The sequence below is a fragment of the Candoia aspera genome, chromosome 1 (genome assembly GCF_035149785.1).
Source record: "Candoia aspera isolate rCanAsp1 chromosome 1, rCanAsp1.hap2, whole genome shotgun sequence".
Lineage (NCBI taxonomy): Eukaryota > Metazoa > Chordata > Lepidosauria > Squamata > Boidae > Candoia > Candoia aspera.
In genome coordinates, this window is record NC_086153.1 from 95,312,314 (window position 1) to 95,332,317 (window position 20,004).

The following is a 20,004-nucleotide window of genomic DNA, read 5'->3' on the forward strand; positions in this document are numbered from 1 at the left end:
CATTATGGAAGCTATGGAAGGTCACCATGAAAGCCTAATGAATAACTTTTGCGTTGGTCTGAGTAACTTTCTCTCAGACCAACCTAACTTACAGGATTGGGGTTGCAAGAAACTTTAGATGAGAAAGTGTTAGATTTAACAAGTGGTAATATGATGTCATCTCTCCACTGAAGAATTCTCAGGTATGCATTTGGCTGTCCACGAGGGCAGAAATATTGCACTACCATTTCCTTGAAAATGCTGAGTATGGAGAAACCCACAATTTCTCCTTGAATAGGAAGAATGTTAAATATTATTTCCTGGCATATAATATTTGTTAGGAATTCCTGTGTCATATATTTACTATTAAACTTAAAAAAAAATAAAAATTAACCTATTAGGTTGTGGCAGTAAATTGAGGCCAGACATTTTGGTACTATTGCTAACTGGCTTCTTATCACTCTGACTTCTTGTTTTTCTCATACATTGTTTGGGCTCGTAAAAAGAATGTATATACCTTTTGTCACCGAGCAAGTAAATACATGAATTATACGCATAAAACTAAAAACATTCTTTCAATAGAAATTACAAGGAAACATGATTTTCAGAACACCATTTTCATTTGGAATTCAATTTATTTTTGCAAGAGAAGAGATTGTGAGAAGTTAGTAAAAAAGAACAAAAAAGCCCTCCAGCGGGGCAGCTTGGTCCCTGGTTTACTTTCTGACAGGAACCAAGTATGACAAGTAGGTCAGGCTAAATTGGAAAGAGGATTGGAAGTTAGTTTCTTCACTCCTTCTAGTCCACTTTATCATCTAGAACAGCGTTTCTCAACCTTAGCCATTTTAAGATGTGTGGACTTCAACTCCCAGAATGCTCCCCAACAATGCTGGCCGGGGTATTCTGGGCGTTGAAGTTCATTCATCTTAAAATGGCTAAGGCTGAGAAAAACTGATCTAGAAGGAAAGGGAGTGAGATGCAGGGTTATTTGAGCAAAAGATATGGCAGTCAGTTTGCTTCTGTCTTCGTAGGAAACCCCTTGGGAATCAGATTTTCAGCATCCAATAATACACAATTGAGGATGAAACACAACATATGCATTTATATCACACATACAGTAGATATCATGCACAACTGCTGCTCACAGTAGTGACATAGTAACAGCTGCTTTACAAGCAAACCAAACAAGTTCTTTCTTCCCTTTCTTCTTTCTCTTTCAACCCTTCCATTCCACTGTATATTTCAGGACATAGAAATATCAATTTGAGTACTTACGGCAATTCGTCCTGCATTTAATTCCCAGGACATTCCACTTATTTAAATGTTACATTATACAAAATTGCCTTAATTTTGTATAAATTTGTGGGGATAATTACCAATCTGCTCTAGAAACTGGAATTGCTGGACTGATTTATTGGTAATTCTCTGAACACCCAGAAAGCTAATTTGGCCTAGAGTATGAGGATGATATTGTATGTTCAGTCCTGGAGCAAAGATAGTGCTGTAATCTTCAGGACTATTAGATCTCCGCTGGTATTACTGTACTTATTTATTATATTGAGATAGCATGTAGAATGCTGCAGTCTAAATTTTATTGGGTAAATCCAGTGAATCTGAGGAAGAGTTGAACCAGATGTATTGGGATTAAAACTCCCAGTATTCCTATCCAGCAGAGGCATCTATCTGCAAGTTTGAAATATGTAGATTAATCTAAAAACAAAGCTGATAAACTGAATTTTTCAGCTATCCCTAGCTTTCACTGTCAACAGTCCATACAAAGAATATAAAAATGCTTCAGAGTATCTTTAAAATTAACTTAAGTTTTGAGAAGACAGAATTCTTTCTGCTTGCAAAACTACTTTTCTGAACATTAACATATAAATATAATAGAATTCCTATGTGGTTTGTTAGGTGGGGTCTAAAAATAATGGCAACTATGATATTGACAGAATGATAATGATCGGGCAGAACGATAGTGGAAGAAGGCTCAATGTCCACTTGTGGTGACCTAAAATCGAGTCAATGCATTTAGCTTCTGTGGAAATGTGAGTCAAGAGAAACGAGAAGAATTCAACTGATGTGTATGTGCCATTACATTTGCAATTATTTTTGTAGGAAACGCTGACCTGAATTAATGCAAAAGAAACACTGTGGCATTCGAACCCCATATAAAAACATTCTTTTTGCTACAGTAAGAGTCAGCATCCTCCTCTAACTTGCTTATAATGCATTGAATCAATAGTACTTGAATGAGTAATAAATTTATGCAGTTGCAAAAAATGTAAACAGATTGATCACTCACAAACTCATTATCATCACATTGCCAATTCACTAAAAATAGACCCACAAAGCAAATCATAGTCTCCAGACATGGACTGTTTTTATGTTGCATGACACACTGAAAACTGAATGTCAGATGATGAAACAGGAAAACATTTAAAATATTTAAAGATGCAAACTGTCACTAATTTTTAGGATCATGGCCTTTTGTGGGGGAGAAGTTAAAGCAGAAAAGAAGACTGCACTGGACCTTCCATTTTCACAGTTTCATAAAAATCTAGATATGTTTAACAAACCAAATCTGTTTAGTCTGAATACAGGCATATAAGAACCGCCATGCTAGATCAGAGCAACTACTTATATCTTTCAATCCTCTATTTTGTAGTGGTCACCCCAGATACTACAACATGTTCATAAGCAAAATACGAGCACAGTAGAACCCTTCTAGTTGTATTTCCTGTTAACTGGGTTTCAGAGGCTTACTGTATATAACATATATGACTAGTAGTCATTGATAAGCATTGAGAGCTGCCAAGGGATAAATAGAAAATCCTCCAAGATGCAAAGGGACGTGGAGGATTAGGACTGCTTAATTTGAAATTGTATTTTGCAGCCTGCTGTTTGGTTTGGATGAAGGAGTGGATGCTGCCGAGAAATAAGAGAATTTTAGAACTAGAAGAGCACCATCTGAGGTTTGGATGTCATAGTTTTCTATGGTACAATAAAGTTAAGGTTAATGTAGCTTTTAAAAATCACTACATTAGAAGTGAGGAATAGATATAAACCCAGATTGTGCTTGAAAATGCCTTTATGGGTCTCAGCACAAGGAGTATTTTATAGAAAAGAAACAGCAAGCAAGGAAAGATGGTTAACATATCGAGAGCTGTTAGAACAAAAGCATGAGAATTTAAGATGAAATCAAGAGAGCAGTTGACTAGAGGGATTTAGTTTTCATTGGTTTCCATATGCTCAGTTAAGAGAAAGATTTAAGGTAGATAACAAGACATTTGGAACTGAACACCATAAGACAAACTTTGAAAATGAGTTATGTACAAATGATGAACATGTAATTGCCAAAACATACGAACATTTGTTGAAATTTGAAATGAAAGAAGAGCAAATCAAAGACTGTATGATAAAATGGGCTAAGAATTTTGGATATAATATACTGATAGAACAATGGGAAAATATGTGGCTGAAAGGGCTGAAATTTACATTATGTTATAATCTAAAAGAGAACTTTTATAAAATGATGTACTGTTGGTATATGACTCCAGAAAAATGATCCAGAATGTATAAAGGTACCTCAGCTCTATGCTGGAAATGTGGGCAACATGAAGGGTTATTTTATCACACCTGGTGGACTTGTAAAAAAGCCAAGAAATTTTGGGTTCAAATATACACAGAGATACAACCAATTTTCAAGATCAACACTCAACTGAAACAAGGACCTTTCTTGCTGGGACTAATGGATAGACAATTAGAAAAGGCTATGGAACATTGTTTTTATATGATAACTGCCGCAAGACTATTATATGCACAAAAATGGAAAGACTCTGAAACACCCACAATGGAAGAATAATTGGTGAAGATGATAGAATTAGCAGAGTTGGCAAAATTGACTTGTTTGATTAGGAAAGGACAATGACCCCATTTATTAGCAACTGAAACCCTTATGGACAAATCTCTCCACCAATAAGCTATATCAGTTCTCTAAAACCACATTATCCAATGATAAAATATTGTGCGGAGTTGAAACTTTCTCAGCCAGGCTTACGGTCTGAAAACATAGGGTTATGTAGCAGGAAAATAGTGATGCTTGTTCTCTTTTTGTCTAGGTAAAAGAAGTGAAAAGGAGGTAGGTGATCATTCGAGTCTTATAGAGTGTTGCAAGCTTGAGATTGATATGCATACAGAACAGTCTTCCCTTTGAAGAAAGATATGGACCAATGTGACAATGGATAGCTAAACCCATGTGTGAGATGTGTATGGAGTATCAGTGTTGCGTGCACTACTGCACATGCAGCATTCAACATTTAGTAATATGTTAAGAACAGATCAAATGGAGTGATGAGATATTCAGCACCGCAAAAGATGGAAATCAACACTGTGTATCTTTTATATAAGTAATCTGATACAAAATTTAAATAGGGTGAGAAAAAATAGACTTCTTAGCATAAAGTTAATACCATTTTAAGTTGCATTTGCAAAAGAATAATGGGATGAGACAATCATTAGCATGACATACCCAGATAAATTGATTCAGCATGATAATATTGCCTTTAAATTATGTGATCATTCACAAGTTGTCCCAGACCAACATAACATTAAATAAGGACTCAATACGTTACAAAACCTATTGCATGACACTGTAATGCTTTTATCGCAGCACAAAATATGGGCACAGGCTTCCCTACAGCTCCCTTCTGACTGCATTGAACGTGAGAGCTGTATTGTAGTTTCACTTGTGAGAGTAATTTTTATAATGTTCGTTCATTATCCACTGACTATTACATTTTCTACTCTTTATGGATTTCTAAATAGCTAACTAGCCTAGAAGCAATTTCTGAGCATGACAATTTAGCAGAGGTGGTTCAGTCACTACTTAGTATGATATGATAGGCAGAACTTCACTGAGGAACCCAAGGGAAAGTTAGACTAAAGGCAAAGAGAACCAATGTGGTATCATGGTTATGGTGTTGCATTAGGATAAAGTACATTCTCAAGCACTGAAGCTCCCTGGGTAACTTTGGACTGCTCTCTTTTAGCCCAATTTACCTCACAGAAGGCTGGAATAAAATGAGAGATGTTACTGTATAAGCCCCCCTGAGTGCCTATGGAAAGGTAGAATACAAATGTAACAAAGGGAAATATGTAATCCCTACTTACTTGTTGCTTGATATGGTCAAAGGGCAGGCACAAGGCCGGCAGTCATTGGGATTTCCTCTAACAATCCCATAGAATCCAAGAGCACATCTTTCACAGTGGTCACCATGCGTGTTGTGATGACAGTTCTGTGGAGAGAAGCGGAGAAGAGATCATTCTAGTTCCACCACAAAGTAATATCTACTGGTGATAATGCAGTGATATCGTCCATTCCAAAAAGTACAACTCAAAACCCCTAAAATCTAAGAAAAAGTGCACAGGATCAGGTTTCCCCAAAGCTCACTAGTTTGTTGCATTAAACTGGGATAGTATTAAGAACCTGAAAGCCCAAGGTTGGTTATTTTTCTGGGTCTGCTGTCATGCACTGCCTACCGCAGAGTAAAATACAGACGCTGATTCATAGGAGAGCAGGTTCCGGTTTATTTCGTACGTAGTGTCAGTTGCGAAAAAAGCTGAGAGTGAGAGGAGCGCGCCGGTGCGGGGTTTAAATACCCCGCGCCGGTCAGCGCCCCCTCACCCTGGGTCACGTCATCCCCCCTTTGTCCTGCATGCTGTCTTGCCGGTAGGTGAAGGGTTGCGAGGCCCCAGCTGGTGCCCCGGGATCGCCCATCATCGGTTTCCTCATTCAGCCGGTGATTGCTGTCAGCTGGGCGATCTCCGTTGCGCTTGTGCTAACAGCTTGGGTGTGCCTCGCGATCCGCTTAGCCTTTGTCTTTTCTTCTTTCTCCTTTGTGAGCTGATGGCTGCGTCCTCCGGCTAGAGTCTGTGGCTGTTGTTGTGCGTGCTATGCTTATCTTGAGCCCCTTCCTCTGCTTCCTCGTTATTGTCATGTGTGCCGTTGTGCTGATGTCTTCAGCTCAACGGCACTCATGACATCTGCTTTAAGTTCAAAAAAAAAAAATGTTCCAAGATCTGTATTTCTCCATGAAATCTATATTAACTGAGAAAAGCTTACCTATCTCTCATTACAATAAATACTAGAAATTTAGAAAAGCACACTAGAAATTAGTTAAGTCTGGCTTACCTGAGGGACTGCCTCACCCCCATTACATTGACCCATCCCACCTGATCAGGCAGAATGGGCATGTTATGGACCCTGTCCATGAGAGATTGACAATTGGCAGGGTCCAGGAAGAGGGCCTTCTCTGCCGTAGCCCCCGCCCTCTGGAGTAAGGTACCCCCAGAGGTAAGGCAGACCCCCACTCTCCTGGCCTTCCGGAAGGGGATTAAGACTTGGCTGTGCCACCTTGCTTGGGGTGGGAAGATAGTCTGTCACGGGTGTGGTTGGCACCTTGGTGCAGCCCTGGGAAATTTTATTGAGAATGTGGTTTCAGTATCTTGGATTTTATATTTCATATTTTATATCTTAAGAGTTTTATGTATATTTATATCTTTATAATGAATCTGTTTTAATGATATTTTTATTTTTTTATTGTCTTAATTTGCTTGTAAACCACCCAGAGTTGTTTGTCAAGATGGGCATGAAGAAAAGTGATAAATAAATAAATAAATAAATAAACTACTTTGATAAATAATTGCAATATCCTCACCCACTTACTTGTCCACCATTTTCCCATAATCATCTATTTGTGGTCTGTTTTCTTGCCTTCTACATCATAGCCTTTTGCTTTTGCAAGTATTGTGGAAATAGATAGCTCTGATAGTAATACAAATATTTCTATATAGTAATACATTCCCAAGAAATTATCCATGGTCACTGGTGTTACTAAATCTGGATCACCAGATGCAGGTGGAGAAGCCCCACATTCTTCCATTTAGGGAAAAAAAAAATCAAGTGAGACCCTTTTCTACCCTGGCCTCAGCTGGTTGGTTCTCTGTCTCTTGAGCTTTGCTCAGGAAGATTGGATGGGAGGAAGTGAAGGAAGAAGAGAAACAAATACGCATTTTTATTTCATTTTCCACTATAAAGCTGCTGCTGCTGCTGCTAAGTCAGTACATATTTTCTGAGCATAATGTGAATGAGGTGAAAGAATAAAGGTGGCTTCATAGAAAGTAGTTGGCATTTTAATAAGTTTTACAATTAAAATAATAAAATCAATAGTAAAAACAATGTGAAAAATGCTATTGTCCAATAACTCTTACAGAGTTCAGTTGCAAAGATGCTTTTAGAATAATGAAAATAGAAATGGAGTTAACCATCTAGGAAAACATACTCTTTATACCTGACAAACTGAAGTTTCAGGATCGCACATTTCACTGTGCCCGTGGCATGAACAAGGGACACAGGCTGCTAGCGCAGGACCTGGTCTTCTGCCAGGATATGGAGAAGCCAGCCTATAAAAACCTGGGGAACAGGCCTGCAAGAAATAAGAAAAACAAACCTAGTCCATAATATGTTCTTCATCCCTGTTCCTTTTGACAGACAACCACCTCCTCCCTTCCATCGAATAACTCTTTTACAGGACACCTTAGATTTATCAGAACCATTCCTGATTAAAAACATGGCTGCTGGATTCCAGAAGTAGCATAACAACCCTAGACATTTCATTTTACAGCTTGAAAAGCCTTTATGATTAATACATACTGCTTACTTCTGAAAATTTATTAATAAAGAGGAAGACCTTTTAGCATATTAAGTGCACATGTATCTGCTCCTCTCCCTGAGGAAACATAAAAACTGTCCCTGCACATTTAAGGTATGATTGAGTCAACACAAGAAAAAAACTGCCACGGAGTGTGCAGCTTGGTTAGATCAATGGGTATTTGTTAAAGCAATTCAGTGGAGTGTGGAAGATGCCTGCTGCTAAGAAGTATTTGTTCTGGCTTGACTAAGGGCCCCAAGAAAGCTGGCTAATAGTTGAGTGCTTTCAAGGAGAACTGACATAGGTCTGGACGTTGGCAAGAAAGGGAACCATTAGGACCCTGGAGAACACAATGGAGGGTTTGCTGGCTCTTTTATTGTGACTAAAAGAGCTGTTGCTCCATCATGTGTCTGTACCAACTGAGGTCTTAAGAAGACTGGCATTGCTTATGTTCCATATCACCATCCCTCCTTGTTACTGACTGCTGTTCTTTAATAGCCTATGACTCTTTTATAAGCCCTAGATTCCTCTTCTGAATGTGCTGATGATCCTAGGACGCTGATATATTACAACATCGTAGGTTCTTGGGAAGAACTCGATGCGAATGAAGGCCAACACCAGCTAAAGAACTGGCAGCTGTGATTTCATGCTATTGTATATATAATAATAATAATAATAATAATAATAATAATAATAATAATAATATAAAACAACTCTGGGTGTCATACCATTCCAGAACAGTGGCTGTCCAGCCTTTGTTTGAAAATCTATAGCAATGGAGCACCCACAACTTCAGGCTGTTCAACTGCTTAATAGCTCTTATAATCTGGAAATTCCTCATTTTCAAGTTTGGATCTCCCTCTGTAAAGCTCCTGCCCACTAATTCTTGTCCTACATACTTTTCCAGTGCATTATAGAGAATACATCCACACCTTCTTCCCTGTGACAGCTGTTCAAGTATTGGAACGCTGCTATCACGCTTCCCCTTCCCCTTCTCTTCGTTAGGCTAAATATCTGTTCTTTTAACTGTTCTTCATAGGAATTAAATCTCCAAGCCTCTCACCATCTTTGCCACTCTTCTTTGCACTCCTTCTAGGTCTTCAACATCTTTCTTGTATTGTGGTGACCAGAGCTAGACACAGTACTTCAAATGCAGTCCGATCAGCGCAGCACAGAAGTATTACTTCTATGATCTTGACACTATACCTCTGTCGATGCAGCCCAAGACTGCACTGACTCTTTCAGCAGCGCAGTGCTGGCTCATACTTAAGTTGTGGTGTACCAAGACACCAGATCCTTTTCACAAGTACTACTGCTAAGGTACCTATCTTGTATCTTTGCATCTTATTTTCCTACCTAAGTCCTACCTTACATTTCTCACCATTGAAGTGCATATCGTTATATAAGGTCAGGGTTCAAGCTTACCAAATCCCTTTGAACAGTGAGCCTGTCTTCTGAGGCGTTAGCACTTTCCCAGCTTTGTGTTGTATTTGTTCATTTGATGAATATCCTTTCAATCCCCTTTTCTAAGTTATTTATGAAAATGTTGAAGTGCACTGGGCCCAAGATAGAACCCAAAGTACCCCACTGTGTAATTCTTTCTATATAGACATAGATCCATTAAGAGGAACGTGTGAATCTGATAATGGGACCATACATCCCACATTGTTCCATTAGATCAAGAAGGAGGCTATGATCAATTTTATGAAGCTCCTTCTTGAACTCATCACTGATAATACAGTAAAAGTGAAGGTACAAAGCAACTCAAAAGTGAATGCAATGAAACAGAATATAATGTGTTATAAATACTAGAATTCTGATACCTAAATTAGAACTCAGAAGAGAATAAAAAAAAGATGGAAGGATGGATAATTATATATTAAGGATGCTATAGATTAATCATCTATATCTATATCTATACCTATATCATCTATATTTATATCTGTATTATCTATATCTATATCTATATTCTGTTCAGTCATGTCCAATTCTTGGAGACTGCCTGGACAAGTCCCTGCAGTTTTCCTGGCAAGGTTTTTCAGAAGTGGTTTGCCCTTGCCTCCTTCCCAGGGCTTTGTGCCCAAGGCGGTACTAGAACTCACAGTCTCCCAGTTTCTAGCCTGATGCCTTAACCACTGCACCAGACTGGCTTTCATTCCTATATTATACATTATTATATTATCATTTGCCATACCAGATTATAAATTATGTATAATAATCTACTGCACTAATATAATAATTCATGCATGGAATTCAAAAATTATATTGTAGATTGTATCCTATCCTAAGATTAAGGCAGTGGCACCCGCCCGCTGGAACATTATGCCCCCGGAGCTGAGACAGGCCCATTCACTCCCGGACTTCGAGAAGAACCTAAAAACTTGGTTCTGCCGCCTCACTTGAGGTGGGAGGGGCACCAGTTCATCTTGTGGGTGGCTATTATAGATCTCTCCCCAACAACAAGATCTACGCTGTGGGATTTTATATTTCTTACTATTTATTTTATTTTTATAGAGTATTTATATTGTAATTTATGTGTTTTAATTTTGATTGTAAACCGCCCAGAGTTCCCTTTTTGGGGGAGATGGGTAGTGATGGAAATTTGAAATATAAATAAATAAATAAATAAATAATTCAAATATAATTTATAAGCACTTTGAGATAGATTTTATAGCTATAAGGTACAGTACCTCACATGAGAAGCCAAAATAGCCCACAGGACAGTGACATTGCTCAATCAATTGGGCATGTGGAGTTCTTCTTGATACATTTCCTTTGTCTGCAACTTCCAGGGTGATCTCAGAAATTCTGATAGAAGAAAAGAGAAGACAAAAAACCAAACTCTTCAGATTCAATTTCACTTTAGTTGATAGATAAGAACACAGCCACTTACACTCAACCACTGGGCATTATTGAAAAAAGAAAAATATTTATGTTAGTCTGCCTCAAAGAAACAACAAAGCTAGCATCATCTATACATTTATTTTGTCATTATTGACTTGGGCTAGTGGAGCTAATGTAAAAGTATACTTACTGAATTTAACTTTTGTTTTATTTTTATTTTTATTTTTAATTTAATTTTAATTTAAAATACCAGCGTTCTGAAGGCAAAATAAAAGAAACAAGAAGTTCTACAGACTTCAGTGGCACCAGTGACTTATCAAAGATGTTAGCCAGCATCTACAGTATGTGTGGGCTTTTCATTATGACTACATTGAAGCAAATGTTCCAACATACAGTATATAAACTTAGCATGCCAGATTTAAATTGGAGGTGGGGGGTGAGGGCAGAGGGAATCTTCTTTACCTTAGGTGGCTACCTCATTGGTAGCCTGTCAAATGATCCACCTTTTATTCTGTAAGATGTGTATGTGTGATTTTTGCCTAGATGAAAATCTGTTAAAGTCTGTACTAATCTTGCAATAGCTTGACCTTACTGTAGGTTGATTATCCTTGGTTAGATGTTGCACACTAGTAACCTTATATCATGTGGAGATAGGATACCCCCTCTCCCAATGGAAGGAGCAGGGGAAGGGAGGGCATGGGGGCAGGAAAGACAAAACGGATGTGTACATTAAAAAAGCAGCTTTGAAAACCACAGTTCACAGAAATATAAAACAAACAGAGGAAAACAAACTCAATATCTCTCCACGGATCTTCACCCAGCAGTTTTGATAGTTTTGTTACAGTAGCAACTCTTTGGAAACAAGAGAAATAGTCCACATGCAGCAAAGCAAAGTACTAACATGGGAAAGGCATTTATAAAGCAAGTGGTTCTCATGGCAAGTGAGGCTTGGCTGCTGTCTGGAACATCTTTAGTGGCTTTTAGCTTGAACTCTGAGACCCAATCAATATTAGGAATTTGGAATTAATTAATAGTAAAACAGAACCCATAGTTCCAGTTCAGCTAGATTAATTGTCTTAGTCTGCTTTCTTGGAAAAAAAAAAAAAGCTACAGCCATCTAATGTAAGAAATGTTTCAATTTTCAGTCATAAAGTGTAAAAAGGGGAACAACAAAATTAACACAGCAGGAGAAAAATGTTTGGCTTTGGCTTTTTAATGGCAGCTTCGGAATCACTCACTGTAGAAGTGTTGCTTTCATGCAGAAACATGATTAGTGCTGCTGCTAAATTACATAGCTAATATGGTGCACTGCTGGAATTAAGCTATTTTTACACTTGAAGCTACTGTCAGCATGATGTTTCTTTATAATGTCTTGCTGCAATATATCAGTGATCTGCAATGCTGCATTTACCAACGTCTCAGAAATCCCACTTTTATATGTCTTAGAATTAATTTGTGAATAGTTAAAGCATAGTTTCAACAAAATTATTATAAGCCCATGCAATGTTTCTTGCTTCAAGCCTGGGACTTGACCACCAGTGTGGATGTCACTTACACAGTATGTTGAAAATGTATGGCAGGGATAAGCTACTTTATAACTACCAGATGTTTTGGTCTCTAAGTCCCATAATCCCTTGCCACTGTCATAGCAGTTTCAGTTTATGAAAACTGAAATCCAGAATATCTGGGTTTACCAGACTGCCTACTTAGCCACATAGAAGCACACGCATGAACTACAGTATTCGTACACTTAGTTTTAAGCTGTTCAGCCTTGTACAATGTATTGAAAATGACGCTACAAGGAATCAATGCCAATAATGCTTATGAAACTATCTTACAGTCAGATGCTTGGTCCATCTTGTCTTTCCTATTTATATAACTAATAGAAGCTTTCCAGGTCTCAAGATGGTGGTTTCCATCCATACCAACAGGAAATATCAAACTTCATCTTCCAAAGACTAGGCAGATGTTCTATCACTGAACCATACATTTTTTTAATCATTGAATTACATTCAGTGGATAAAACTTTAGAACTTAGGAGTCTGGAATCACAGCAAGGGGAAAGGGCCATTGAAAGCATAGAGCTATGAATAGATGTGCGCCTAATTACTAATTTCAAGTCCTCTTATTTCACAGCAGTATCTTTTCCTCTCATATTCTTACAAATAGATGTTACAAATGTCATGCTTTAGAAAATGCAAATACAAATCCATGAAGAAAGGTGATTAGTATATCTCAAATTGTGTGACTTGCAGGAAAGCAGTGCTCAACTGTTTACTTTTCAAATATTAACTACTCAATTATATTATGATTAAATGAAGTACTTACTCTCACAGTACATAATTGATCTATGGAACTTGTTACTATTAATATACTCCAATGGCTATTGACTTGGACAGCTTTAATAAGAATTAGACAAATTTGTGGAAGGTAGAGCTACTGAGGGTTATCAGTTACAATGGCCCTGTATCAGACAAAATGCCAGATGCTAGGAGATAAAAGCAGAAGAATGCTACTATACTCATGTCATACTATTTGGCTTCTCATTGACATTTAGCTGGCTCCTGTAAAAACAGAATGCTGGATTATATGAGCCTTTTATCACGCCTGAATATGGCTCTTCCTAAATCAGCATAGAAAGGATGGATAAATGAAGATAAATGTATTGCCAATATTGTACAAAGGTTGTCCATACTAGACTTTGCCAGCAAAAAATACGAACGACCAAAGTAGACTTAGTTTTAAAAAAGAAAATGAGATTGAGTTCACAAGCACACAAGAGTATCAATCATCCATAAAAACAGGAAATTCAAATAATCCTACAGAAGCTTTTACTGCTATTTCTCATTGACTTGGATCCCATGATCAATAGCTGGCAAATAACTAATAACCACTGCAGCAAGTGATCTACACATGTGAGCAATAGAGCCAAATAACATTATAGATCATCTTCTATGAACTGTTAAAATTGTGTGATCGATCATCTATAAAAGTGAGTGATTGAAAGAACTCAGCCACCATTAAGATTGGAATCATCAAGAAGACAAACTTGTTTTTTTGTGCTAGAACATGTAAACGAACTTATGTATCTTCACTCAGAAATAAATGTAATGCTATTCAGAGGATTTTACTCAAAAGTGTCAGACTTTGGCAGGCAATAGTATGAGAGAGGTCAATCACTGAATCAGACAGGCTAGTTCTTGGACAGGCTGGAGAGTACCAGAACAGGTTAAAAGGAACAGAAGTTAGTCAGTTAGGCAGATTAATTTCGAAGACAGTAAGAGCAAGAAGGAGGTGAAAAATCCATGGAAAACTGCATGGGCACAATTTAAGGTGGATACAATTTAAGATGCTAGAAAAGCAATCGGTTTCTTCACGGTCAAGACGAGTTGCCCTGAAGTGACAATCCGGCTTGGCTGCCAGGACCTTAAAAGGCTGGTGTAATTTGATCACCATTAATCAAAACCTAATTTTTAGAATGAGAATTTCTAGCTTTTGAGCCCTATGAGAATTTACATCTTCTGACAAGATCACTTATTTTTCTTTTTGTTTTTACTAATGAAGACTGGAATTTCACATAGTCTGGCATGCTTAAGCCCATGGATATCACTGTAGATAACATGGTGTGGAATAGTATCTTATTCCTTTCCTGTGAAAATGAATCTCCTCTGATGACTATTAGTGTTTACTGTTACTGATTGCATCATATGAAATGCTTACCTGACTTGTCTCATGAATCTACCATGAGTTGCCTTAATAAGTATGTAATGAATGCTGTATAGGACATCCATGAAATCCTCACGGGTCACAGTCTGAGTGATCCTTGGATCATCACCATAGTATTTCCACTCATGCTGAAAAGGAAGTAATAACAGCACTGCTAATGATTTAACTGTTCCTAAAGTGCCAGCGACATAACTTCTAGAACAGATTGGAATGAAAAATTACCTCTGTCATTTCTATCTCATGCCTTGTCAACTGACCATTCAGAGGAGCGACTGTGTGTCTGACAATAATTCGCGTATGTGCGGGAAGCCCACCTCTGATTATGACCTGGGGATTGTAAGTTGCAAAACCTGTGTCTTCCCTTGCTTCAAAAAAGATAGCATATTTCAGCTTTCCTCCATAAGCCATCAGCTAACAAAGAAGAAGAAACCATATAAATAATAATATAGACTGGCAATCAAAATAAAATACAGTGAAATAAGAAAAATAAGACTATGGTGAGTGTCTGAGAATACTCTGATGATTTCCAGTTAGCATGAAATGAATTACTAAACTTGTGATTTGCATTGTAACTGATACATTATAAATACAGTATCTGAATAATGATGTAAATGTATGGAGTTTATTTCCCATGTCTATTTAGGAAACAAGCCATCAAGATTTTTTTGTGGATACCTAAAATACTGAATAATTTTTCACAATAGTTTGTAACGTTTTCTGCAACCCTGTAGCAGGATAACCTAGAGTGTGAATGGATACTGTGGGAACATTTATGCTTCCTTTCTTAATTTACACTTATTAAGAATTTTACATACAATAAAAGTTAAATCTAAAGAAAATGATAGAGAGAAAAAAGAAAGAAAAAGTGCAAAAAAAGAAAAATAGAAACTAATGTTATGAAATATATTAACTTCCGACCTTCTCTTCAACAGATATTAACAAACCTAACATCTCCCCTCCCTCTTAACTATTCCAGAAATCCCTTCAACAGCTTATTTAACTGTCATCTTTTCAATCGTTAAATCCATAAATCATCATTTCACTTTTTTCTTCTTTTAGCAAAAAGTCCATAAAAGGTTTCCAAGTCTTTAAAAAAAATCCTTGTTTTCTCCCTGACCAAACAGGTCAGTTTGCCATTTCCGCCAGTTCCAACATTTTTAAAATCCATTCTTCCATTGTGGGAATCTCAGTACTCTTCCATCTTTGTGCATATAATAATCTTGCTGGAACTTTTATGCTTCCTAAGAGTATCATTTCATATCTCTGTATAGCTGATAAGGCTAGATCGGCTAAAAGGAAATTGTTTTTGGGACTGGATAATCACAACAAATACAGGTCAAGTGACACTTGGGTCATTCTACTACCATACTGCTTTTCTCACTACCCAAATACTAGTTCCTCAGCCTCAGGATGATTCTATTCAAATATTCAATAAAGCTTGAAACAAATACAGTTCTCCCCAAGATTTTAACTCTTTGAATATATTACATTATATTCTAAAATTAAAAGTTTGTCCTATCTAATTTTCTTTTATAAAGAATAATATCAGATAGTCATGGGCTAAACAATTCAAACCTGCCTAAAAGTCACACTTTCCAATGAAAATTTCTAACAGACTTCATTCTTTAGTTTTGTTTTCAGGTGTGGAGGCTGGCTAGAAGAATTACTATAAAATAATAGAAAGACAAAGCTACACTTGGCTTGAAGCAATGGATTGTAGACATGTCAATATTTGAATTAGGTTTTAGGGTTTTTTTCCTGACAAAGAGGCAAAGAAAAAGATTTTTAAGCAATAGGATCATTTTGGGCGGGGAGGTAATCTATTTTTAATATGATACTCCAGAACGCCTTTTAATTTCTTTTTTCTTTTTCCTTATTATCATGATTATTAATTATGAGGTTATGCTATATTATTAATATTTTTAATTCTGTTAATTAGCATGATAATAATAAAATGAATAAGATTTCATTATCTGGCTTCTCTTTTAATGGAAAATAATGAGCAAAAGAGAATTAATAGTTATGATTGTGACAATAAAATCGGAACTTTTCATTTATACTTTCAAGTTCTTTCTAATCTTCGCTGGGGAAAAAAGAAACGGAATGACAAAATATAAACTAATTAGAATTCCCATCCTTTACCTTCTTTCCTTCGAATTGTTCTGGAAGTCTCCAATAAAATGGTTCTGAATGTAGTTCTTCCATTACCAAGGCAATATTTGCAATTGTCTCTGGATATTGGTATATAATCCCTTTGGTAGTTTGGTGTTGGACACTTTCATCAACCAAAGGAAGGACAACCTGATCAGGCTTCAGAGTCAACTAAATGAGAATAAAGTTGTATAAATATCTATCTCTATTTCTATCCTATTCTCTCTTCTAGAGAAAATTAAGTTGTTAAAATATTTAAACATTTTATCAAACAATGACATTTACATAAAATACATGACTAATATATAATAGAGTACATATAAAAACCAAAATAAAAACATGAAAGAAATTTTAAAAATCTGAAATCTAAACGATACTGTAGATAGATAGATACTGAAACAGTAACAAACATTTGCTTTCATGTCCCTCTTTCAAATACTAGTGAAATAATAACCAACATTTTAAGTCCAGGATCCAATATTTAGTATCTTTATTAGAACCAATAATCTTTTAACCATATTCTAAAGTTTTATTTTCACTGTTTAGGAGCAGATAATGTGAGAATTCAAAGGGTCTTCATTCCAGTTTTGGAGAATCTTTGCAGGCCAAGGAAAATGTGGTTGATTAAATATAGGTTGTAGATGTTAGACATTATATATTTAGCCATATCTTATTTTCATGAAGATCTTGACCTAATTTTAAAAGTTCTCTTTAAGATACCAGCTCATTCCTCTGTTAAGAGATTTCTGTCCCTTCCTACATGTACCACAAAGAGACTTCAGAGATGTGCTTCGTAGGTATGACCTCCTTTGTCCCACCCTATAAAAAACCTCCACATATTGGAGGGCAAACATTTGCAGTGGTGAGTCAGATATACTTAGGTACATGCTCTGAAGAAAGCGTGCACAAAAATAGCCTACTCTCCCTTGCAAATGTTTGCCCTTTAACGTGTAGCAACAGGACAGTGAGGGAGAAGGCAAAGCCAATTAGCATGTCCCCCATGAGATCTTGTTCATGTAAGAAACTACATATAATTCTTGCAGTCCAATGACATTTCGTGTGATTGGCTGAGACTGAACACTTGAACTGACTCACTTTTTATTTTCTGCCAGAAAACCAGAAATAGGTTGTCCACAGTTACAAAAGTAATCATAGAAATCAGAAATAACCTCAGTCTGATTAATGTTCCTATCTGATCTGGCAAGACAGGCATGTTACAGGTACCATCAGCCAAGGAGTGTTGGTGGTGGGGTGCCAAAGAGGAGCCTTTTCTGCCATGGTGTCCACCCTCTGGAACACCATCCCTCCTATTAGGTTGGCCCCTATCCTGCTGGCCTTTTGGAAGGCTTTGAAGACCCGGTTCTGTGCCTGACTCTGGGGCCCTGGGTATGGGACGGAGCCTGTTTCTTGGCTATGTTGAGGGCTTTTTATGATTCTCCAGCTGCTATGTGTTTTATTCCTTGTTTTATTTTAATATTTGTATATATTTTATTTGTTTTCAATGTTGTGAGTCACCCAGAATCATGTACTTGAGATGAGTGGCTATATAAATTGAACAAATAAATAATTACAAGTATCTACCATATGTCATTCATAGCAATTAAATCAAGCAAAGAAAGCCAGTCATAAAAGCATCTGTTCCTTTATGGAACTTCATAGAATTAGAGCTGAGCAAAGAAGAGAAGAATTCCTGGACTGACATTATTCTTTCTCTGAAATATTTCCAGCAGATTCAGTAGCACACTTCTTTGAAATGCTAATGCCAAAATGAAGTGCCTGACTTGCCTCTGGAGGTGCTCCTGAATCCCATGCATTAAACACGCTAATCAGCAAGAAGCTGGTTTATTTGAAATATATGACTCCATTCATGGTACCTCTATATCAGAAAATTTGCCAGTTGCACTCCACTGTTCTAAAATAGACTGGAATATTTAGAAGTTCTAAGCGTTCAGAGACACTGCCCAGTGAGACTGTGAGCCTCATTTAAATATGAGAACTTAAAAGAGGAGTAATTGATCATTAGGGAAATTTTAAATTGACATTTTAAATCATGCACATTTGTACTTTCCAAAGATATAGGTAAAGGTTTCCCTTGACATTAAGTCCAGTCGTGTCCGACTCTAGGGGGTGGTGCTCATCTCCGTTTCAAAGCCGAAGAGCTGGCGTTTGTCCATAGACACTTCCATGGTCACGTGGCCAGCATGACTACACGGAACGCCGTTACCTGCCCGCCGAAGCGGTACCTATTAATCTACTTACATTTGCATGTTTTCGAACTGCTAGGTTGGCAGGAGCTGGGACTAGCAACGGGAGCTCACCCTGTCACGCGGATTGGAACCGCCGACCTTCCGATCGGCAAGCTCAGCAGCTCAGTGGTTTAACCCGCAGCGCCACCGCGTCCCTATATCCAAAGATATAGGAGAGGTGAAACTTTGATTACTGAAGTCTGTGGTCTTTAATATTAGGGAATTAGTCCCATTGAATGCAGTGGAGTTACTCCCATGTAAATGGACACAGGATTGCTCTCTTTACTGTATATCTAAAGTTTACTGAATAAGGTGTATTACCCTTCCAGCCCACAACAAATCAACGAAACTGGACAACTCTTACTTTTCACAGAAGGCCAGGGGGCCAGCTCATGTATATGTACAAGATCATTTAATTTTTTTTTGATCACCCGATAACTCAACAACTGATAACTTGCAGTTGAAGGTATGAAGTAGGAGCAGGTAACAGCATTGTATTTAATAAGGTAAAGTGACACATGAAACGTCTATGGATGCTACAGTCTTTAACAGTTGTGTGTGCAACTCCTCCAAATCTTGAATAGCTCATTCAGACACTTCACTATTGACCTTTTCTGTCTTTTGAGTTATTGAGACTACCTGAAAATCTTGATGTGAATTCTATGAAAGGTTCTCAACTGTACAAATAAGAATGGCACAAGAATCTTGAAAGATCACATTTCCACAAAAAACTAAGGTAGCACATAACAAGTGCCCAAAACAGCTTTCTGCAGCTTTTGCGCTTCATGTACCGTTGACCAAAATGTGATAAAATCATTAGCCTTTGCAGCCATGATTTTACTTATGTGAAATTCTGTTTTGCCTTAGTTTTATAACATCCTGCAGTTTAAGAGGGAATACCATAGTGGAAAGTAATCTTTCCATACATTTTAATCTCATTGTCTGAACAACTGCATGTATTATAGTTTGTTTGCTCCATTTCTTAACTAAAAGTTGATTCCGAATTTTGGAAAATTGTTCAAATCTTCTGAATGAACCAAGTTTCTTTTAATAGGAAATGTATTTAAATGTATCTTTTTAGAAACTCCATAAATATCTTAATATAGACAGCTGAATATCCTTGTTCTTACATCCTAAATCAGACTTCTGCAGCCTGCTGCTGTCCACATTTTGGAGACAACCACTTCCAAAATTGGTAAGAAATCTGCCAGTTATAAACCAGAATATCCAGAGGGCACAAGTTCTGAAGGCTGCCCTAAAAACTCACTGTTATATATTAGAATACTGAACACTAAACAGTTTATTCAGAAATATCCCATTAAGTTCAAAGGGCTACTTCCAAGGAAAAC

At 37.2% G+C, this 20,004-nt stretch overlaps 1 protein-coding gene across 1 annotated transcript in view; it reads right to left on the reverse strand.

Moving 5' to 3' along the window:
* Positions 1-20,004, reverse strand: part of LAMA2 (laminin subunit alpha 2) — a 352,961-nt gene that overhangs the window by 111,875 nt on the left and 221,082 nt on the right. Inside the window, exons 25-30 of the mRNA XM_063295339.1 lie at positions 16,401-16,580; positions 14,481-14,669; positions 14,253-14,386; positions 10,379-10,496; positions 7,329-7,463; positions 5,149-5,273 (exon numbers count right to left, since the gene is read on the reverse strand). Coding sequence (XP_063151409.1) covers positions 5,149-5,273; positions 7,329-7,463; positions 10,379-10,496; positions 14,253-14,386; positions 14,481-14,669; positions 16,401-16,580 — 881 coding nt within the window. The remainder of the gene's footprint in view (positions 1-5,148; positions 5,274-7,328; positions 7,464-10,378; positions 10,497-14,252; positions 14,387-14,480; positions 14,670-16,400; positions 16,581-20,004) is intronic.